The sequence below is a fragment of the Diadema antillarum genome, unplaced genomic scaffold, assembly GCF_040938485.1.
Source record: "Diadema antillarum isolate AM-2024a unplaced genomic scaffold, OU_Dant_1.0 seq00000119_RagTag, whole genome shotgun sequence".
NCBI lineage: Eukaryota > Metazoa > Echinodermata > Echinoidea > Diadematoida > Diadematidae > Diadema > Diadema antillarum.
The window spans coordinates 15,335-40,324 of NW_027271200.1; the positions used below are offsets into that span (position 1 = coordinate 15,335).

At 38.8% G+C, this 24,990-nt stretch overlaps 1 protein-coding gene across 1 annotated transcript in view; it reads right to left on the bottom strand.

Annotated features, from left to right (window-relative positions):
- Positions 1–22,476, bottom strand: part of LOC139727083 (MOB kinase activator 1A-like) — a 36,749-nt gene extending 14,273 nt beyond the window's left edge. Inside the window, exon 1 of the mRNA XM_071638064.1 lies at positions 22,221–22,476. Coding sequence (XP_071494165.1) covers positions 22,221–22,231 — 11 coding nt within the window. The 5' untranslated portion in view covers positions 22,232–22,476. The remainder of the gene's footprint in view (positions 1–22,220) is intronic.
- Positions 22,477–24,990: the final 2,514 nt, after the last annotated feature.

The following is a 24,990-nucleotide window of genomic DNA, read 5'->3' on the forward strand; positions in this document are numbered from 1 at the left end:
ATCTTGACATTCTCTCCATACTATGTGACTCGGCACCCTGACAGTGCATCCTCCTAAGGTTGAAGATTCTAGAGGATGCATCTATCTCCCCTCTATCTCTTTCTCTCAATCTCTTTTTTCTATCTCTCTCTCAAATAGGCCAGGAGAATTAAGTGACACAGTACCCGTTCTCTGTATTGCTGCCAGCAATACAACGGGAGCATCCTGCAAATTGTTTGAAGCAAACAAGAGGCCGCCCAGGCAGGAGGATGAGCTAAGGGCCAAGGATATGAGACTACAAGATGGTTACATGTGAGATTACTGAAGGGATGGGAATTAAATCCCATCAGTGACAAATAAATGATCTAATATTTAAAAAAAAATCAAGTACATACAATATTCTTATTCCTCTTCCCCTGTTTGATTATTTATGCTTAATGAGTCACCTTGATGGATAAACCAGAAACTCACTTCTCTCATTGCTCAAACCTAACATGGAATGATGGGGACGCACGCATTACAAGAGAAAGTGGCATTTGGTTTAGTCCAATTATGTGGTCAAAAAGAAATAAATCGATTTCTTGCCCTATATAATCTTTAGGTAATGAATCATCAAGAATCTATGAATCAATCAAGTAACAGGATTTCATTTTGGAGCAATTAGCTCTTAAAATCCAAGATTTTTATCAACCTGCCCATTAGACTTCCGAAGTGTTCAACTTTGATCTAAGTTAGTTGCCCATGCTAGAACAAGGGGGAGGGGGAAGAACTTCTGCTGGGTTTTTTCATGTCCTATAAAGCTCTAACACATCAGCTTCATGACTTTGCTCTCTTTTTTTACCTTTCACATTTGACAGAACATTTAAAATTACCAAACAGATGAATAAATCCATTACAAACAGAGCCTGTATAACTTCTGCACTAAATCTCAACAATATCAAAATATACACTGTACATGGAGGAGCGAAAGATTACTTTAAGCTTTGTATAAGTTCAGAAACTCAGTCGCTGCAACACTCAACTTGATCAGACAAAATTGCATTCAAATCTGAAAGAGTACAAACTTCATTTATTCATAAAGGAAATATGACCAACTTGGATAGACAACGCATGCTAGTAATTTTTTTTAAATTTGGCTACCTGCAGCTTACATTGTAGCTATTGTACCAAGAAGGTGATACTGGCTTACACTCAAAACATGCTACAGGCAGAACTGGATACACACTATTTCATGTCTCCCCATCCCATAAAAATAGTGGAACAATCTGGCATATCATCTTGAATTTCAACAGTTTGGGCAGTGTAAAACACGGAATGATTTAAAATCATTTGACACGGCGGTGTACTATGATTTTTAATCTTTTTCATACAGTAGTAACTGTACAATTCCGGACAGACACAAAGGTGGGGGGGGGGGGGGGGGAACAGTATACTTAAGTGTCACATAATACATAAATCCTGAGTCTTCTGAGGTCAAGTGCACTACTGCCTGCAGAAGATGGCAATGTATATCTCAACTTGGGAGGATTAAGGCATATTAATGCCCCACCAACCACACTGACAGCTAGGTTTCGGCTTGCTTACTTTAGTCCCCCTAATTGCACACAACACACACCCCACACTCTAATGGCCAGATCTGAGTAGGAGGACCTTTAATCAACACGAAAGCGATCCATGAAGTTCGACATTCCAAGCATGACTCAGAGATCATTTGAACTATCAGAGTGACCAATTAGTCGGGTAGCATTACCTTTGTCCTAACACACCACCTTGTAGTGATGTACAATGTAGTCACCAGCAAGGCAATATTGAGGTGCATAGATCTACATGTATAACAAAGAAAACGCATGAGTCACAGACAAACTGAATAAACACATGTATGCTAGTATTTTCTACACTGGTTAGTAATTCAATTTACTTCCACTTTTCTTTCCTGTAAAGAGTTCTAAATGCAATCATCTGATCAAGAGCCAGGAAATCTTGAATTACGAAATGTACCAGCCCTGTCATGCGATATGAACAAAATGGCTCCTAAGCGATACCCTAGATTTACGTTGGCTGTTACTGTACCTCTTGAACGCACCTACATGTAGACACTGCTCCTGTATTTTAGCTCCATGGTCTACAAAAGCATACACCGACTTTATTTCACTGTAACACTCATATTTGACACTGCTCCTGTATATATGTGTGTAGCTCCATGGTCTAAAAAAGCATACACCGACATTACTTCACTGTAACACTCATATTTCTGTGCATTCTCTACAAATTTTCCTCTTCCCTTACTTTCATTTTGTTAACATACAATGTTGTACCTCAATCTGCTCAGACATTTTGACAGACTCTGGTTAGATTGGTCAAAGTGTCTACTTTTCCCCTACTGATTACTGGTGCAGTGTGTTAAATGGACATCACCTCAAGCCTGTGACATCTCTTGAGCAAATCTTGTACAAAGGGTAAACTAATATGCACATTGGAGTAATGCAAACACATATCATGGCTTCCTATGACTATATATAACCAAGTTTGCTTTCGTACTTTGAATTGATGTGACATCAGAGGAACCAGGCGGCACACAGGATACTTTATGCCTCATTCAAATTTATGACTTCCCCCATAAAAAAGTGGCTTATACCTTGGTACCTATTTACTGAGCACAAAAGTCACCATTAGGGAGTTTTCGATTGGGTGAACGAGAAGGACGTGCCGCCGAGTGCAACCGTACGTCAAGGCATCATGTCTGTACATTGAGACGCTGCTAAAACACATTTCGATTTCGGGCGTCACGTCTCGTAGCGTGGCGCGTGCAGGAAGCAACCTGTGCCTTGGGTGCATATATGCGGAATTTGTGACTTGTTTCTGTACTTGTAATATTCATTTTGTCTTTGACTAGATGCCAAATGAGTATTCTGGGATGGATTTTGTGGATTTTAAAACATGATGCATGGTAAGACTATAAGGTAAATGCACTGCACCAGCCTAAGCACCGAGATGTAATTGCGTACAGCATTACATGTAAATGCATGTGTGGGACTACAGTATGCAGTTGCAAAGTGCGAAACAGTGAAAGCGGGCAAATAAATTGGGTAACAGAGGCTGTAGTTTGTATGTCAGCGCTGCTGATGTGACGTGACGTATCAAGATCATAAGCTTTCATGTTATTAGAATATCAATATTCTCTCAAAAGAAAAAGGAAAACAGGTGAACTGAGCACGGATTTCCCGAGAGTCATCGTGCTCTTTCGCATGATTTTCATCTATCGCGAGAGGAGTGTGACGTCCCTGTAGATAAGGTGGGTTGAGCGCGGCGCAACCCATTTGGGTGGACGGTGATAACTGGGGTTAACGCGTTCGAAATTTGTGCGATGAGCCGAGGGTAGACACTCGCGCATGCGCAGTACGTAAAAACTACGTCATAACAGGGTGACGCCTGGCTCAACGTGCAAATCGAAAAGTCCCTATTATGTCAGTGTCAATAGTTTACCTTGGCTGGTGCTCAGGCGCTGATGGCTACCAAAACCAAAGAAAAACACAAAAAGAACAACAAAATTTGATGTCCTCAACCTTTCATTCAGCACGGCCAAGCACAAGGTCCCTAATATTTTTTGACAAATGCACGAGTTCATGAATATGCACCCCCACATCTAGGCTCTGAAAACCTCAATCCCGGAGACAGGTCTAGATGGCTCTCCCCCGCGTGAGCTTTTATCGAGTCTATTTTGACTTGCCCAAGGGTCTCTGGCCGATGAATACCCCACGTCCTTTGTTGCTTGTGCGCCACGGTTCCATTTACCCAGCTCAAGGAATTAATGTGCACAAGCTGTAACCATGGCAACAGCTCGGACCTAAAACAACCCACGTCCATATGAGCGGAGTGTTATTCTGCACAAAGATCTCCAACTCCTAATAACTCATGACACTCGTTTTGACTGCTCACATAATGAACGTTGCTTTAAAAAGATCGCTGACTTATAACTGCCAAGAGCAGTGGTTCGATGCAGTATTGGAAAATATCAGGAAAAGCAAAATGAGTCTGCAATGCTCACATATTCACTCACTATTTTTATCAAATTACCAACTACTCTAGGAACACTGTGGCTGCAATATTGTGGGTGTGACGGTGACATAACAAAAGAGAATTAGTTCTCACTAAATAGCTATTCAGATAATTCTCAGTCATTCTCGCAAGGATATTAACCTGTTTTCTTTCCCCTGGTATCTAGCACACACAAACACCACTTGTGTGAACACAACTTACAGTTGCTATTTCATGCACCAGAACATTATACAATCATGGCAAATAATCAACAAAAGATTTCTTCAAGTGAGAGAAGGCAAACACTGTAATGATCTGCTACATTATAGATGCCCAGTAGCCACAACTGTAGCAACTTTCATGTACCACTGAGCGCATGCACACATAAATGTGCATAAATTTGGATAAACTGCACAAAGATGACTAGAACAAAGAGACTTGATGACAACTCAATACAGGCAGGCATACATGTACATGTACAATGTATGTATACAGCTGCAACAACAAAAGCTCCTTGCACTCAAATATTTGCTGTAGACTGTTGCACGGAAACTGCTTCCCTCTAATATCAGACTTGGTCACTTGTAACATGCTTTCCTCAACACTAATAACTAATGGCAAATATAAGATCAAAATGTACATGCTGTTGTAGAATAATCAACTTATATACTCAATATATTCCTGCATTCCCCCCCCCCCTAACAAAACCACAAATTTGAGCAGGAATTTTTGAGCATTTGGACTCCTAAATATGAGAACCCAAAATATGGATCTAAAAAGCTAATTTTAAAAACATTCTTGAGATGATCAGATTCACTCCACCATACACTACAATACTTTTTTTACATGTTGAACTACCCTGAAACAAGACTAGCGATACTAACACATCAATCACACAAACACACACATCACCAGCATATGTCAGTCTGCAAACATAAAAAGATGTGTCAACGACAATCAAGTCCTTAGGATCCAGTGTGCTTGTCAATAGCATTTGGTTTAATTATAACCTGCTTCCACTTTTTGTACGGACCAGAAAATGTTTAGAAAGTCAGGTCTTTCCAGAAATGCATAGTTTCTGTTGGTATCTAAAGAACAATATTTCTGCGTTTTTACCGTTTACTACAGTACATCACCTGTTTACCTAACCATGTCAGTCAAGCATTGCCAGGGAAAGATATGCCTGACCAAGTGAACTTCTGCTCCTGGTTATATCTCAGAGATCAACATGTACAGCACAGGACAGTGCACAAGAGAGACAACACTGAAATGCCAACCTTGCACATAAAGCATTGCAATATATTCTGAGTCCTGAAAAGGCATATTTTGGGATAAAAACAGTACTTTTTACCTTTCCTAATAGACATGAGTATTAATCAATTTGAGAAAAATAGTATTTTCCATGAAACTTGCAGGATTTTTGGCCAAAAAAGAAGCACAAAATGAAATTTGGTTTTGAAATGGCTGAGATACCAAAAAAAAAGGGAGTAAAACAAAGTGGTCCTACAGTAATAAGAGGTGGGACCCATCTTTTATTAGGACCACATTGTTTTTGGATATCTCAGCCATTTTGAAACCAAATTTTATCAAATAAATGTTGAATTCCTCCTAGAATTGTATGCTCTTCCATATTTCATGTAAGGGGTTTCTAATTACATGTATCTCGCAAAATATTAAAACCCGTCTCCCCATCTAAACCAGAACTACATGTATGCCATCCCTTTCAAGCGTAACACCTTGTTGTTGTTGGTTTTTTTTTCATTACCATTTTTTCCTTGATCATTCTTTCCTCTTTATGACAGGGCAACCTCTACAAGTCTGTAAATGTGGAGGACTCACTCCCCACTCAACAGCAAACACAATTAAAGATGATGCATAGCTTTCCCAATGCTGGCAGTAATTAGATAAACTGTTGGGTGTGGTTCTCACAGCCAGCATATTCTGTTGCCTCTTGCACGTATTCTTGCATTTCCTACGATGTAAACTTCTCTTCCGAAACGTGAGATTTTTCTTCTACTTTTTCAGTATCAAACTACGTACACGTATGGTACATTATTGTTTTTGGGGAGTGCTGAAATAAGAAAGACACTGGACAGTTTCATGCTAATTCAAAATCATAGTACTACAAATGCAATACTACAGTCAGATATCAAGACCAAAATACAAATTATGAAGGTTATGCCAAGCAACACACCTATTCAGGGATTTTCTGGCTTTATTTGATTGGATTCAATTGTAAAGTTTAAAAAAAAGGAAGTAAAATATCTATGCACTAATATTCATGTACTGCCATATTCATTAATAATGATATGAGTTGAAGTACTGTGGATGCTAGTAATTCAACATAATATTCAGTGAGGAAATCTTCTTGGGGAAGCAAATCATTATTCTACCTGTCATATGATTTTCATAGTGTGGTCTGTACTAGAAGACTAGGAACTCTTTGAGACACACAAACCCCCTTCGTGAAAACAAAGAGGCACTGGAAGGTAAACAGTGCTCAATATTGTCACTATCAGAAGGACATTGTTCACTTGACATAAGGGCGTGGCAGCTTTGATAGAGCCTACATTGTACATTAAAAAAAAAAAAAAAATGGCGAGAAAATGAAAAATAGAGAACCCCTTTGAATTGTGCTAGCTATTCAGACCAATTTATCATTCACAGCATAGCATGAGATGAACTACAGTAACAGGGCCATACAGAACTCTGCCAGAGTCTCTTTCACAAAAATGTGTCACATGAGAAATGACCTACAGAAGCGCAAACAATGTGCATCGTTATACATATCAATTATGCCTTGACTGGTTCATAAAATACATATGTGGTATACACTGCATTAACTTTTTTTCCTCTCTCTCTCTCTCTCTCTTTCTATTTTTTTTTCCACTTCAATTTTGTTTGGTTCCTGGTGTTTGTGCATCTGTGCGGACATCGTACATGCATTTATACTTCAACAGAGTTTTACTATTGATGAAAGAAGCAATAGAGGGATTTTTTGATCTGATAGACTATAAGATTTGCCACCTGATCGATGCATGTTTAAAATCAGAAAATACAATGTATACACACATATGCCATTGTATATTATAGATTCTCAATGAAATCTTGGTGTATAGATACAGTAAACGTGACCCACTAGTGGATACTTGAGAAATGATGCAATATTATATATATAGTGCATGACGCTGAATGCACTATAACAATATAAGCACCGACAAATTCTGAATTTGCCCCGAAGGCCAGTTATATTCAATGAGGCCGCAGGCCGAATTGAATATAATTGCCTGAGGGCAAATTCAGAATTTGGAGGTGCTTGGTACTTGTTATAGTGCAATAAGATGTCATGCACTATGTGATATATAAAATAGCATACATACCCAGGCAAGATAAGCCTAGATCATTTCTAACAGTTACACGTGTCTCCACAAGCAATAATACCAGTTTCTTTGAACCTGTGTAGACAAAATCCTGAAGATCCTAATTCAACTATAGAGTCTATGGTCTACGTGGTTACATCTAACGTTTTCTAGGCCCTACGATAGGTTAGGTCTAGGGCCCTAGGGGCCCTGGCCTAACGTTTTTATACTAGATCTACGTACACTGTACTGTACGTCACTTACGAGTGACAGAGCTAGTTACACTTGATCCTAGGTTTACCATGGATCTAACAGTAAACACTAACAGTAACACGTTAGACGCCCTACTTACTGCACTGTGGGTCCAGGACCAGGACTAGATGATGTTTTGTAGGATTAGGGATCTACTGGATTTAAACACAAGGCTCGTGCCAGGCCGCATTGCTGCACATGCGGATTCCGAGAGTGTGTTGTGAATGTCGTAGTAAAGTTCATAGCGTAGCGTGATCAAAGAGCGCTTAGCGTATACTGTACACACCACACGCTGCCCATTTCCACGGCGCACTTCCGCGTAGAATGTACGGAGAAAGCGGCACAAATCTTGGGTTGACTTGCTCAGTAATATCCGTCGGATTGATTCCTTTTTCAGAACAGTAGGAGTCCAAAATTCGTAGGGCGTATTTGATGGCATCCTTTGTGTCCTTATTGTCTAAGATACTGTTTATATAGATCAGTCTCTCTAAAAGTAGCGAACCTGTTCATTTCAGCTTCCATGTTTAAATCTACCGCTGAAAGTCTAGTCCCACACAGATAAGTTGCTGGCATAGCCAGCCTGCGAGAATTGAGAATAACGATAATATCGAGCAAAGCATATCGCGGTTGTGGCGCAATCGCGTTGATAAGGTGCGGGATTCAAGTACTCGATGATTAAAATGAGGGAGCAAAAACCGATATCAAATCAATAGTGGGTTATCGTTTGCAATCGTTATATTTTGCATGCACTATAACTTTTGTCATGCACTGCCGGCCTGTATCATAAGTATGTATGCTATTTTATATATCGATATACTGAATGAATGTGTATGTGAGGGTGTTTTTTATGTGTAATAGTGTGTGTGTGTGTGTGTGTGTGTGTGTGTGTGTGTGTGCCATTACACAGGCTTTCCAGTGGGGTACTGGGAACAATGTACTTGCCTAATAAGCAACACATGTGTACCTCACATATTAATGTACAACTGTATGTTGAATGTGTGTTTGCATGTGTGCATGTCTGTGTGTGTGTGTGTTTTATGAACTAAGCAGAACTACATGTATATCACTGGCACTCTAGAATATATCTTTTCTTGCCTATAAGTATATTATTATGATGTAAAAATGTACAAAAATCCTCACAGGCAGCATCATTTACTGCTGGCGGCTCTTTCTAAAGTATAAAACAATCCATAAACTGACTGTCATTACACAGAGAACACCAAATAGTAGACCAGATCAACTGACCTCCAGTCTTTTATACATCAAAGCACTCATATAAAAGGTCTTTGTCGCTTAGCTGCTGTCCCCTGCTTCAACTGATGGAAAAAGAAAAACAAGAAAAAGTTGAGTAATCTATATTTACTCACTAGAGCAAGATAACCTGGATTTGTTACACTGCACAAGTACAGTAGTTAGGAACAGCAATCAATGGCTCCATAACAAAATCCCTAAAAGGTAGATAAGCCACACAGTAGGAACCTATGCATTATACATTGTAACTGGATTGTAAACAGCTGGCATCATTCAAAGAAATTCTTTCAGCTGAAAGTACAACTTGTTAGTATGCATATGAAATGAAGGACCAGAGAGGTGCTACAGAAGGAGTGGAATACATTGTATCTCTGCAATTTGTGCAAATTTATGCATAAGTTCTACAGCATGACAATTGTACGCTTAATGTTCCACTAGCTTTGATGCTCCACATAGCAACCACTCCTCGTTTGGATATGGCAGCCAAAGATGTGGTTTTAATTCTAAGCCCCATATCAGAGGAAATGTTGGAAAGCTATATAAACCTTGGTTGTAATACAGTGTATTGTACAGAACAAATCCTTCAAGTTTTTCTTCAAATCTCCTCATTATCGGTGACCCACGTCTGGAAATAAAAATTATGAAGTATGGTAAAATTAACATTTAACCATCTTAGCACATTTGAGCATATATTTTCTTTTCATGCACAGGTTTTAAGCACCATGAATGTTTAAATATTTGGATCATAATTCGCTAATGCATATTAGTGCATATATAACCACAGCTGAAGTACAGTTCTTTGAACATATTTTTGTCTCCGTGTCCTGTTCTTTGCACACCAAATTGCTGCCAAAAACATTGAAAGGGCAATGAACTGCTGCCAGCTGCTATCTTATCTGGGTGTGTTGTGATTTAGTAATGATGCATACTTAAATAGAAGCACTATCTTTTGTCAAGCAATTGATTAACACCTGCAACAGAACACATTAGATACTTCTCCGCAGCATGGAAGCATGGGTACAAAGGAGAGATTCTGGTTTCTTCTCCTTCTGTAATACCTCCCTGGAATGTGGAAGGACATAACTCTTCATTCTGAGCTGGACTTCATACACACAGCACTCTGAATTCATCTTGAACGAAAATCAAAGTGTAGCATCCAGGATTCTCCCAAATACTCCATTAAAAGTGAGTTTAAATGGGAATGTGTGATGAAAGGAAGACACATCACTTTCATGAGAACAATCACTGTGAAATATTTACTCCCGAAATGCAAGTCCACTTGCTGATGGGATGAAAATTTAATTTCCTAAAAGGTCTGAACACATGTCTAAGGAATCTCAACAGCAGCAGAATCCACAGACAGGGCAGATATACTGTATATACAAGGTAGTATCTGTGTCTGTCTGTCAGTTTGTGCCTCAACTCTTTGAAAAAACATAATTCTGCTCCACCTGTGATACACAAAGTGCATAAGGCTGCGTTCACATAGAAGTACACTATTCGGGCATTCGGGGCTCGTTTTTGAGGGAACGCGAATAGCTTGAATCGAACGAAAGGATTTCCTCACACCGGTTCACATAAGAGGGCACTATTCGAAAGTACCGAATAGTTGCGAAAAGTATAGCAAAGTGGGAATCGAGCTTGTTCGATTTTCTTGCAGCGTATACCGTTCCTCATTTATGAAATAATGACAATTTTGGTCTGGATTTGCCCTTTAGCAAAAATAAGCATGTAGACTGACATTCTGATGCAGTTTAGAAATTGTTAATAAGATTTGCTGGGATGTAGGAGGAAGAAATCCTCACGGCATGGGATGGTGAGTTAATGGTGCGGGTGATGGTGTACTCGGCGCCCGAATCGCGAATAGCTAATAGCGAATAGCGAATAGCGAATAGCGAATAGCGAATACTTCCATGTGAACGCAGCCTAATGGGCACCACTGCCCCAGCACCCACATGTATTCAAACATTGGTTGTAAAGTAATTTGAAAGGAAACACAATATATTGTATTATATATCAAAGGATTAAATGTGAAAGCAGTAATTAATCAAATCCACAAATCACTAATCCCAATTTACAGTGACAACGTCTGAGCACCATTTTGTGGGGACCCTAACACTACAGGCAGGGTTAAAAAGGATTACCCGGACGCTACCCGGACGTTGTTGAAGTATTACACTCTAGTTTGAAAGGCCCTGTTAATACGGGTACTAATACAATCGTACAAATGTAAGGCACGAGTGCAGTGTGAGATTCACATCTTGACATTTGCTGAAAGGATTGCAAAAAAATGATCATTGTACACTCTCAACATGATCAAAGTTCAATTCAGATATTGTGGTGTCGGGTGCATTGTCCACACTGGACCAGAGGCTTAACATTTGGATGTCACGCCCTCTCCCTCTCAATTATTCATTCACAGAGCGCGGGAAAATGAATGCACGATGCGGCATGCAGATTCATTTCAGAAAAGAAGATCAGTGGGCTATTTGACATCCTTGGCATGTGAATGTTGCCAGATGCATACAAATAAAAGGTCTTGCAAGCACATGCAAGCAGATGTTGCATTACATCCTAAAGCACACATTGCTGGCAATATTTAATCCCTATTTTAATATAGTCACATACCCGGTACATACATTCCATGTGCAGTGTATGCGCAAATTTCCTACTGGGGAAATGTATACAATGTATGTACATGTACACTGTATATGTAAACACTGACTGCATAAAACAAAAGTTACAAACTGCATTATTTTCCCAACTACACTGTATGCATGCAACATTTTCTCGTTCAAGAGTGTTTTGAATCAAGTTTATTAGCTTGACGATTTATAAAGTAAAACTTTATTAATGTAAAGACTGTTTACAATGATTTATCCTTTTAAGTTAAAAAAAAAAAGTTGAAAAGTATTTTCAATGCAGAAATATGGATTTGTGGAATGTAGATACATGTACTTGTACACATGTATATGACCAAAATGACACATTATGATGTGCTACTATAGAAAGGTTCTTTTGCATTATTTAAATGTTAATAAACAGCACAATTTACAACAAACTCATGTGTTTTCAGAATCCATTATGTGTCAAGCATTTACTAACCTACTGTGTGTACAGTGTAGTTGAACACAGTTGATTTTAAGTGATAATCTGTGCTGTCTATGGGTGCGTTTATCAACTCTTTTTCTCGACAGAAAAACAGAGTTTCCAAACGGCTTTCAGGGAATTTTTACGAGATGATAAACGCAAAGTTGTTGTGATTATGGGGTTCGGAAAGCCTTTTTGAAAACCGCAAATTTGTGCTTTCCGAAACAGGTTTCTGAAACATGTTTCCAGAAACCTATTTCTAGAAGCCCTTTGAAGTGAGATAAACGCAACGCTGTTTTGAATCGGCTTTATACTGCGGTAACGAACCATGCCTTCTCCTCGGGTCAAAATGCGCAATGCAGTTGTGCAGTCACAAGGCCAGTTTTCGTGTTCGCGATGAGTTGATAAACGCAACTATTTTGGAAGCTGTTTCTAAAGGGCTTTGGAAACGGCTTTTGAAAGCCGTTTCAAACAGGGGAAAGATGATAAACGCAGCCTATGATCAAGGGTCAAGACCTGTGCTGTGCCATTACATCTGAACACGAGTTATATAGTTGACAAACTAGGTGATAAAAACATGCCCTCTGCAACCCTAGGCTGCACTCTCACTCTGTGTTAAAGAAAGAGGCCCTTGGCTTTCAAAAAGAAACACAAAAATGTAAAGGTCAAGAAGTTGGAGGATATGATACAGTACCTTTGCCACTTTCATAACAATGCATAGTGATATCTACTTGTGCAAAGAATTTAAACTTTTGTTTAGATCACTGAACAATGTATGACAACCACAATTTACTTGTTGTTTTCTACAGGACACAAACAACACATGACTATGTACATCTGCTTGATGTCCTCCTCCTACTCTGTTTGTTTGTAGTCTTTCCCAGAAACTCCTCTTTGTGCATAACAGGATTTCAAAAACTCACTTGAAATTGAATGGTTTGAATAGAGCTGTGTGCAAAAAATAATTTGATGATCCCTCCAATAGAACCAATTCTTCTTTCTCACCCCTATATGACAACACCTGTTTACTGTATCTGCTGTACAGTTGTACACCATCAAGGCAAAACTATCTCAATGTCTTCTCAATGGAGTATTCTCCAAGAAAGGGGCATTCTGAGGCAATGTGCCTTCACAAAAACAAACGAACGGTTAACAGTTGCCATTTCGTTATCGGTGTGCCATAGTCATCACTGCGTCCAAGCCATTGGTATAGTTGATTTAGAACTGGACATTCTTTCCTGCCGTTACGGACCCCAAACAGTCCCTCCTTCATTCCTCCCCATCTCGCCAGCTCTTTAGTAAACAACAATCAGGCCATATCCACTTCAAACTAAGCAAACATCATTGATTAGGCGCGTGCTCCCTTCTTGCAGCAAAAAAACAAGCAAGGACTGAACGTTGGTCGTCATCTAAACCTGTGCTTTGCCTATATTTTATGGTGAAGGTGTTTGTTAATGACCTCATGTTTGCATGAATGTGCACTTCTGAGAAACTTACATCTTGTTTACAACCTTACAATGTACAGTTGTACATTAAGTGATATCACAGAGCCAAAAACATACAATGTATAGTACTTTGCAATTCTTAATCACTTTGTGTTTAGATTTCAAAGTACAAAATGTAATCTCACCCTGGATGAGAGTAAATAATAACCAATTTTATGATACTTAATTATTCAATTAACCTATTGCTAATAATGAAATCATTATTCTACACTTATTCCAACAATAGAAAATCCCACTTCAGTTTGATGATACTGCTATCATTTGGTTGATAGTACCACTGTCAAACCCTGCATAAATATTATGAATTATTTGTTAATCTTAAGGTATTATCGGATAAAAAGTGACAACTATAGCTGCCAGTAGAATTTATATCATATTTGGGCTGACGATTACTTCTTCATTCAATGACATGCAAACAATATCAAAATAAGCAAAGAAATCAGGAAAAATTGCAATTTAAAAATATTGAAACTCTACGAATTAATAAGAATCAAATGCCTGGAAATAATCCTAAATATAAGTTCCACTGCCCACCAAGATTATAATACTTCGTCAAATTGGCAATCAGAACTTCTGGATTATTCTTGCTTATGCATACAGTTGTATATATCATGAGGTTAAGAACCTCTCATACTTATTTTTGGTTCCCTGAATCAATGCCGCAAGTCTTCTGACAAGTTTCCAGTAATACACCAAATATATATTCACAGTCCAACCTCATTTATCAGGCCATCAGTTTTCTGGATCTCTCTATAATCCAGACATCAGCTGGCAAAAGATTGTCTCTGTGTTTTCACAGGTTTTCAGTGCAAAATTTGACTGAAACCAAAGACACACACACATGCACACACAGACACATTACAATACCACCAGTGTACATGTACAATTGTACAGTACCTCGTAAATACATGTACTAACAGAGTCAGTATAGATACACACTTTGTATGCTGATCACTATGATACTATTAAAGTACAGACTGTATGTATACATATTTATACCGCCCACAACACTGTCACTAAAAGGAAAAGTGCAAATTGTACATGTATGCCGCTCATCCTGTTGTCTGATCAAGGAGATTCGAAAGAGAGAGACTTTCCCAGTTTATCTTTGCATGTTTGTCATCAAACTCAAAGAAAGCAAAACACACAGGAGAAGGGGTATTCTTTTTTTTCTTTTTCCTTTTTATAATCCACTTTATAATCTCACAATCATGTTTTGTGAAACATGCAAATGTCACATACATTGTATTGGTAGGCCCATTTACACTTGCTTGGAAAAATCATGATTTTTCTAAAATCGCGACATTTGGGTGCAAGTTGCTAAGCAACTACACCCAAACGCCTTCGAAACATCGCTAGAAAAATCGCCAGCCGGAGTGCGATTTTTTGAAACATCGTGATGTTTGAGGCGAAGTTAGCGAGTGTAAACCCAAGCTGCAGAAATATCGCGATTTTTCATCACGTGACTTTCGGTATCGGATCGCACTGGGAGTTTACGCGCGCTCCCGATCCCTCTTTGGAACGTGTAGAGAGTACGTTGGTCACTGGCCAGAGTACTACACGGTACAGTGTACACTAAACGGCCGATCCTCGATCGGCTCGTGGTCTCTCACCTCCCTCTCTAATGAAACTAGTATGTGAAAACTAGTAGCAAACCTGAAGTTTTCTAACCATGTATCATCATCCCATGACGACTTAACAAAATAATGTTCTCCCAGAAATGCGTTGATTGTGGGAGTGCCCATACTGCTCTCGGTATACGTTGTTTGTGAATACAGGAGTAAGTAACAAGTGTCGGTTAAACAATGGCGAGTTCTTGCTGTCGCCTGATGAAATACCAGTCTTAACTTCCAAGTCCTACTTCCCACTTTCGTCATATCGGCGAAATTTCATGATCCTCCTGAATGCTGCTTTTATCAACTTTTCCATACTTAGATGAAGTTTTACACACCTTCTACGTACAGTATGTGATACGTATGTGTTTTACCGTAAGTAAACACTCGAGAAACACAAATTCATGTAGGTGCATTGTATTGATAAAGAGCCCAGGCTCAACGTTCCAACCAGCTAGCTGTGAACAAAATATACTGCACTGCAGTGAAAACAAACAGAATAGCGCGCGCTTCCACTCAGCTATGCTACCGTGTTGAAAAGAGGTCAATTACACATGCGCACTACCGACCAAAAAATCGCGATGTTTCTAGAAGCTCAAACTTCGCATGCTTTTGCGCAAGTGTAAACGGTGGAACCAAAATATCGCGATTTTAAAAATCGCAATGTTAGTAAGTGCAAATGCGGCTCGTGATGGTATCTTGGTAATGGTAATCTGGTAACAACTTTTACCTCAATGCAACCTGCTAGAAAATGTCATGCTTGAGCATACACTGTGTTGTTCATTCAGCCATATCAAATTTTCCGATGGCTGCTGATCCCACCACAGCAAGATAACTGAAATTGGACTATCAACACTCTAGCTCATCCATGACAAAAATGTTTCAGCACCTCACCGATATTCTATTCTCTGTCACCATGACATGAACTAAAATACACACTGATGCAGCAAAACAAAAACCTAAATACACATGATGATCATTCACACAGTTTATAGGGGAAAATAACGTCAAATCTCTATTACACATGAATATCTAAAATTGAAACCCAACCTCACAATACTATTGTGCAATGCACCAACATGAGACACACCCATCACACACTCAAATACAATTGTACCACTGAGGCAGATGAGCAGCAATTGCATCATTGATAAGAATACTGAACATACAATGTATGGTTGAGAAACCCAAGAGTGAGAATATGTACATGTAGTGGTTTATAATGCAATGTGAGCTATTAAAAGACAATAGCATGCATTTCCCGGAATGGACAAGCTTAAAGATTACGTAGGTCTTATAACTTCAAAATTCCCTTGTTTGAAGAAAAAAATAAATGTTCTGCACCTTCACCAAGCATCTTAATATAGCAAGGTGAGTGTCAGCAAATTTGAGTGAAATTCAATAAATATTGAGGGAATGACGTGGGTGTTTGAATGACAAAAAAAGTATGTCACATCATATTCTATGGGTATCTGTAATAACCCCTTTGATTGAGCACAATATTATGTCTCTCATCTGTAACATTGTCCCTTGCGTAAAGACTCTGATTCACTGTTCACACGGAAAGACCAAATGTCAATTTTTTCCCCTTTCTTTCTTCTGTCTTGTAGATGTATTTACAGGCATATCATTACAAGGAGGTCCATGAGATATTTTGAGCAAAGTCATCAGAAATATTCCTTACACAATATCATTTTCCTACATTGTACATGCATTACACAAAACAAATGAGGAGTGTTCAACAGCATGGCTGCACAATAAAGCTGGCCCTTACCGGGAAGGGGGGGGGGGGGGGGGGGGGGGGGTGGAGGTTGAGATGGGGACAGGTTAAAAGGAGTCCAAGAATGAGTATTTGTCATGTACAATGTACATTGATGTATAAGCATGGTCACCCTGGAAATGTCTTGATGTCTGACAGATTTCTTTATTTTTGCTGACTTGATTTAGTTTGTATAAGACTTACAGGTAGGTATGTACACATACATGTACTGTAACTTACAATTGTAACCCCAGTCATAGGACACCATGTTCTTTATCATTTACAGTACTTTTTTTTCTATTAAGAATCTTAGACATGCATATTCTAGATGACAAAAAGCTTCAGGTGCAGCCTCCTCATTGTACAGTTTGCAGAGTACAGACAGTGAACTTGATTAATGGAGGGACACTGTATTCCAGCACTATCTAAACTCACATAAGTCTGAATCTCTCTCTGAGTTATTCCCTCACTTCTTTTTTTTTTTCTTTGAAGTGTACTACTTTCAAAAAGTAACAATACTCAGAGAAAGTCAGGCACATACACTAGATGTATTATGGCACAAAGCCCTGTATGACTGGGAAGGCCTGTTATCACGTTTCAAATCCAAGATTCTAATCATAAGGACTGCTGGCATTGACTAGTAGTGAGTTAAAAACTACCTTTGTGTGACCTTTGGATTCTGACAAGCCAGATATCACATTTTAAATATTCATGCATATTTGAACCCATACTTTTTAAATAATCTCTGGGATTTTTTTTGTCTCTCCTCTAGGTGTTGATGAGCTGTATCAAGATGTCTCTATGTTGAGATAATTTACAATGGTCATAAACCAACTCAGACATACATGTACATTGTACAGACACACACACTTGTCAAGCACTTCTGTATAATGGTAGGAAAATACACCTGTACGTAACTTGCCATGTAACACTCGTTATTAACATCTCTCTAACTCTGTTATCTGTTCATTGTTTAAGAACACTTAACCTTGAGCACCGGATAAAGTACAGAAAGACAGATTCGTGCTAACGCATGAGTCAGGGTTGTAAAAGATGTTCAAAGGTACAAAAAGAATTTGGGAATCCCACAGCTCATGAGTTTTATTTGTTCACTGGTGATCTAAAGCATACTTTCAGTATTATCCAAGTGGCCATGGCAAAGACTACCGGTATACACATTTTAAGTGATGGAACGATCAGATCTTTGTAGAAGTGGAAATTTTTGTGGTATTGAAATTTTCGCAGAAACAGAAACTAGCGTGAAAATAAGAGCATGTGAATATTTTTGCTTGCCATACAGTATGTTCCAGTAGTTATATCTTGATTTCACAGAATTAAAAACATGTGAAACTCTTCTTGCCCGGTGGAGCGCAAAAAAAAAATTTAGTAATGTAAAAATATCCATTTTTACAGTAGCATGGACTGTTGAGATACTACATTGTACACGTGTGTCAATGTACAGAGGGAGTACAACTGTATCTGGTGGGAACACACGTTTATGTTGTGCTTACATGTACAATGTACCAACCACCACAGGCTGGCTAACTAACATACGTAGGCAAATTTCTTAACCCGTTGAGGACGAGTCCCGAGTATACTCAGGCAAGGGTCTATGGGAAATGCGTGTTGTAGCAAATCAGCCTGTCCTCAACGGGTTAATGCAGTGATGTACTGTATTCACAAGTCTTGACATACCCTACACTGACTCTCTTCTATCCCACATACACATTGTAAATTACTTCTCACCCCTATACACATGTCCATTTACAATATTAACAAAAGTTTCACAGTGTGATCATTAATTATTACTTTAATATCATTACTCTAATATTACAATTATTATTCCTGATTTGATCATCCGAGTCCTCCATTTGTAGCAGGTATACAATACTTGTGAAATGTACTTTAAATTTTTGTCTGTAGTATAAAAACTACCTCCTTCCAAATCATAACAGAGAACTGAGGCCACATGTTCTGTTTCTCATGCTGCATTTTTGCAGTCGAGAGAATTACTGAATGGATCAGACCATTTTTGTTATGTTTTTTTTTTTTTTTTTTGACAGAGATAGAGAGATATGGATTCTTTCTCCTCATTTTTTCTTTTTTAGATAGGCAAGAAAAAGAGCAAGAAGACAGTGCCCCTCACCGCCATCCAGGAATCTTAAATAGACAATGACTCATGGGAGGTACTGGATAACCCAGCCAAGGATGTATTCTATCTGACAGCTTCCACGGACGGAGGTGCACGCAAAGGTCAATGTCAGATGCTCAAAACTTGTCGATCCATGTACATGTTCAACTGGTGCCAACAAGCAGGCACAACAATGTCCCCACTTGTTATGTATTGTATCATTTTATGCGCTGCTTCTTTAACAATTTTTTTCTCTCGACACTTGGCAAGACAGAACTAAGACTGCTCATGAAATAGTTACTGAAAATTGCTCTCAGTCTATCACTTTTGGGAATAAAAATGTTTGCGCTGTTCTAAAAGCCTTCATGCAGACTAACCATGCACTAAAAGTGAAACATACGTAGGACAGTGCTGTCTTTTCTTTTTTTTTTTCTGAAGAATGTCTGTTCTTTTCCTTTTTTTTTCTTCTGAAGAACGTCTGTTCATTTCTATTCTTGTTACTCAGGCCTGCCGATCACCTTCTCATCACCTGAACACTGTAAAGGTCATATTAGTCAGGGACATACCGGTACTATTTATTGACAGGGCCATCTCGAAAGTACACACATGAACACACACACACCAATTTCAAACACATCTTGCTTAGCGACAGCAAAATTTTCTTCAAAAAGACCAGATTATGACATTGCAGGAATGGTACATTTATATCAAACAATTACATATATACGTCAAGGAAGTACGTACAGTACATACATGTACAGTACATGTATGTGTGAAAGAACAAAATGCCCTGTCATGGTGCTGACTCCTCAGGGTACTGAGTGACAATTATACTTTAGAGGCTATACAGAAAATGATGATATGCAATTCTGATCATTTTGTTTCATGAAAGAATCATCTTTGTTTTGTGTATAATTTTTGTTAAATGGAGTAGAATTCTACAACCCTGCACAGAAACAGTGGAACCTTTCAGTGAGTGAAACATGTGGGACTACAAATTGATATTGACCAACACTTTTTTAATTCTTTTTTTTTCCTTCTTCTTCTTCTTTCTTTCTTCCCCTTTCTCTTGGATATGAAGTATTTTCGATGATGGAATCTTGTATGGAGATGTACATATATTGTAATGAACTTGTTCATCAGCATTTGTGACAAGATGTAACGTTATCCCCATTACAGGGCAGAGTGATCACCTATCATATGCATACCCACAACTTGAAGTTTACAAATTGCACAACATTTTGGTTGCAAAGTCAAATAGTGTTTTAGTACAGAAACTGATGCAAGGGTACATACACAGATCCACATCATGAAGATTGTTTAATGCTATACATTGTATGTATCATTTATAAAGTCTCTCTTTTTTGTGCACATCATAATTTCCATTTTAACTCTTTATGCACCACAGTGTAAACCCCTTTGAGCCACATTATTCTGAGACTGCAACACAGGCATGCTGTGAGAAAACATTGTCTTTTGTCTCCATTTCATTTTTTATAGATTTTTGTTTTGCTGGACAATGGACATGCAATAAGCAAATGTGTAGAGAAAATTCCGAGCATTGCTTTGATGCAAATTTCATTACAAATCTATGATTATTTTCCTTTCAAAAGACCACTAGCTAATACCTTATTTTCAAGGCATGAATTTGCACACAAAGCGGTGATAAAAACTTTCTCGAAAATCTAGCAGGGAACCCCACATGATATTCAATCACTACACGTAATGCAAGATACATGTGACAGGATTGGGATCGCGAGTGAAGCTTTCATTGTACTGTGGCATTTGGCAATTTATTGATTGGTCTGGTTGAGTTTATGCGTTTGAGCAAAATATATGAACTTGGCCCATCGTCAACTGAGTTGGGCGTGCAAACGTGGCATAAGATCTACAAAAACTGTATATGTACGTATGTAAAATGCATACATTAAGATGATGCACATAGTCTACATTATGCAAATGCACTACTTCCCCTGCTGAGCAGCAGTAGTTTGTCACAAAGCTACTTTGAAGTTGCAGCTTTAAAGTATTGGGATACATGGAGTGCACATGGGTCTCACACAGCAATGCTATAAACACCAGCACCGAACTTGAAATGACAAAATTCTACAAAGATAGCACTATTAGTAATCCTTATGCACTGCTAGGGGGTGGTGATAGTAAAGCAATGGGAAAAAAGCACATAAATTACCAACACATTTACAGCAGAACTCGGTTGTTTAGCAGACGACATTTAATACTAAGCCCAACAGCACCTCCACTACAGCTACAGGTCAACCTCACAACATCGACTGATGTATCAAGTTTACAGTTTTATCGCCAGTGGCCCAGTGCTAGTGCTGAGATAGCACAAGCACTAAACAGAAAAATCTGAGTGTGTGGAGGAGTTTCTTTTAAATTATTATTATTTCACTTTTACGGCTCTCCTTGGCATAACTGCTTGGACAGAGAGGATTCCATGAAGCCAGATGCAGTGCCGGCGGAACATATCCTAAAGTAAAAAGGATTCCTGGACAAGATACAACAGACCGATCTTTCGGTCAACACGAGCACTAGCACTGACTAGTAGTACACGTAGTAGAAAAGTATGCAGGTGTGTAGCACCAAACTTGAAATCACCCAATATTGGCCATGAATTGCTAATAAAGTAATGTTAATTTACCTGCACAGCATGGATTACAATAAAATGACAGTAAACTACTCCTATGTAAAATGTATGTTTGATATTCACCATGTACATTTTGTAGGGCCTACCACAATTGTTGTAACACAAAACTCTAGACTTCTAGAGAGTTCTAAGTACAGTGTAGGGACTAGGGTCTAAAAGGAGTAAAACTCATACAAAAGGTTTAAAACAGCCAGCCGGAACCGCGGAATGGAATTTGAATGGAGAAACCTCCCTCTACCCTGCAGGCTGCAGTCAATAATAAGCTATGCTAGAAGTATACTTTCTACACAAAAGTCTAAATTTACAGGTATACTCACTTCGATTTCGAACTCCCTTATCATAATTCTTATCAATACAAATGGTGGCTTTCCCAAATGGTCATAGACAACATGGTCTGGACAGTTATCATGGTTATCAATGGTTATCTACACACATGTTCACAGATTACCCATTTCACATCCTGCGAGTCGATACCCAGTATGACTATAATGTAGTCCCGAGCATTGACGTCTTGACGTCGTTGAAATACAACTGAACCGAAATCAAAAGAGCCACATCGAGGACGCTCTGATACTTACAAAAAATTCATTTTCCCAGCCACGATGACAGATGTTGATAGATCGACAGGCGAAAGATGCTACTGGGTATTAGCCAGTTAATGTAATTGAAAATCCCATACGAAATCTCGTTCGTAAGCCGCAAGTTGAGAGGTAATCTTCGCCGAATGTCCGTACTTCTTTCAATTCATTCAACAGCGTTCGTTCGCAACACAACAGAGTGGTTTCTGGTTGGTCCGGTTGACGGTCGAACCATGTACCCCACCACGGCCACTAGCACTACTACGTACGATGATCCTGCGGCTGGCTAGGCTGTGCTGTACTACTGTAGAATGCTGGCGTATTAGCACATTCCGATTGAAACAGTCACTAGCATGATCGCATAGATTCGCATCAGGCAGTGGGATGACATCGCGCAATAAACTTGTTGGAGGTCTATTCTAAATACGTCATTCTGGCGTGTACGCAGGAGGTATGCGCGCAAGGGTTGGTACGTTAACGATGTGTCTTTCTGTTTTCCTGTCATTTTGGAAACTGACATTGGAGATAAATTCAATAACTCTATGGTAGCCTCGAGTATCACAGTACTTACCATAATTATGACAAGACAGGGCAATGCTTGAGACCACTGAGATCAGTGCCACAGACACGATCAGAGCAAAATCCTGACAATGAAAATTGACCTTTCCTTGTTATTGTACAGAACTCGACATCATTTCTTTTTTTTCCATGGTCAGCTCACAACAATTTGTAATGAGTAGGCCGACAGGCCCTATAGGGTAATTTAGCGGAACTGCCATGATCAAGTTGTTTTGCGATACAAGAAGTGATGATATAGCGTCTATATAAAGTCATCATAAAACAGTTTAGTCAATTAGGGCCTATTATGCATGAGCAAAAATCAACAGATTACCAGTATTGTAATTTGTTTGAAAGAATATCCAAAACTATTCATTTCTGAAGTGAATTCCAGCATGAAAGTTAGCGTGAAAAAAAAGAAAGGCTTGAAAAGCGCAACTTCGGCCGCGTGAAAATTTGATAAAAATCAGATAAACATTAGGGAAGTATATAAAATTGTGAAGTTTTGACATCTTTTTTTATTTTTTTTTTGGGGGGGGGGCAAAACAGTTCTTGAACAGTTTACATGAATAAGAATAGATCATAGTCTGGTTTCCTAGCACATGCAGACCCGTTGTTCTTGAAATTAAAATGTTTAAAAGTATGTAGATGATATACATTTCCTACAGACTGCCCTCTTCATGTTTCGTTCTAAGCAAGACCTATTACCTGTCTCTTTTTCGACAATGTTTCAACTTAACAGTGCAGTTCACTCGTATCCCACGAGACAAGCATCAGATACACATTTAGTGAACCCCGGTACTGCACTAGCCTATAAATCAGTCAGACATAGCTAGCGGTCCTGATGTCTGGAATGCGCTACCCCAGCATGTTCGTAAAATACAAAAAATAGTTACTTTCAAAAGGTCGATCAAACATATTCTATTATCAGCTTCACGCTGAACTCCTGGATACTATTAAGTATTAAACTTGCTGTGATCATATATTTCCCCTGAAATCAACATTTGAATGGGATTTATGAGAAATTTAATCAATTTAATCAGTATAATTTGCTTATAATGACTTGACACTTTAAACTTTTTCTTGCTCTCTCTTGTCAATGTCCGACAGGACAAATAGGCAAACCACACATGCATTTCTTCTTTCCCCCTCATGTTCCCATGCTCTCTTTGTAAATACCCCCCCCCCCAACTCCTATCAAGTATCATTTAAACTATCTGCAAGCTATAGATTGTGTGCACGGGGGTTGCAACGATTTTCAAGCTTTAAGCTTATGTTGCAATTCCTTTGCGTGTTCGTTACCTTGAATAATGTAGCTCTCTTAGTGGAGTATACTATCCTGTAACTGCTTCTTATCAATGTATACTTATTGTATATATTCTGTCTTGGCTATATGAGATGTATACTTGCATACATTTGTATGCATTCCTATTTTGTGAACACGCATGAAATCTTGAATAAATAAATAAATAAATAAATAGTGAGTGAGCTGACCAGTCTCACCGCAATTTTCCACGTGACTGCAAAAAAAAAATGACAAAAGATGATTTTTTTTTTCCCTGCTAGACAGTGTAAACAATAAATAGTATACATTTCCTGCGTGGCTGAATAATACCTTCAGAATCGTAAGTGTTATTACAGAGCTACCAAGTCTCACACATTCTGAGTGAGACTCAAGCATTTAGGGGTCGTCTCACGATCTCACGCATGGGACCCATTTTTCTCACGCATCGGGCAAAGTCTGCAATTTGGGCCCATAATAAGGAGAATAGATCAAAGGATTAAAGTGATAGTTACAATTGAAGGTATATTTTCCTTTTGTCTCTTAAAATAAGTAAGAAATAGTCACTTAAGTATGCACCTGATCGCACCATTAAGAGCTAAAATTGAAAAAGCTCCCTACAGTGGGAGGCCACGGCGGGGGATGGGGGGGGGGGGGGGGGGGGGGCTTGCGCGCACATTCGCTCGCCGAGATGCCGAGTCGTGAAAATCTCACTCATAAACAATTTTTGAACTTGGCATCCCTGGTGTTACTAAAAAGAGAATTTGAGACTTTTGATGGGTCCTGAGTACATGTACATCAGAAGAAAAAAACCGACAGAAAAATTCCCATTTAACTCCTTTAAGGAATGCCTCTTGGGACATCGGAAGAGAAGATCAGAGCGGCAGAGGCTTCATTGATAAAAGACGAAGATTATGAAAGTATTTCTAA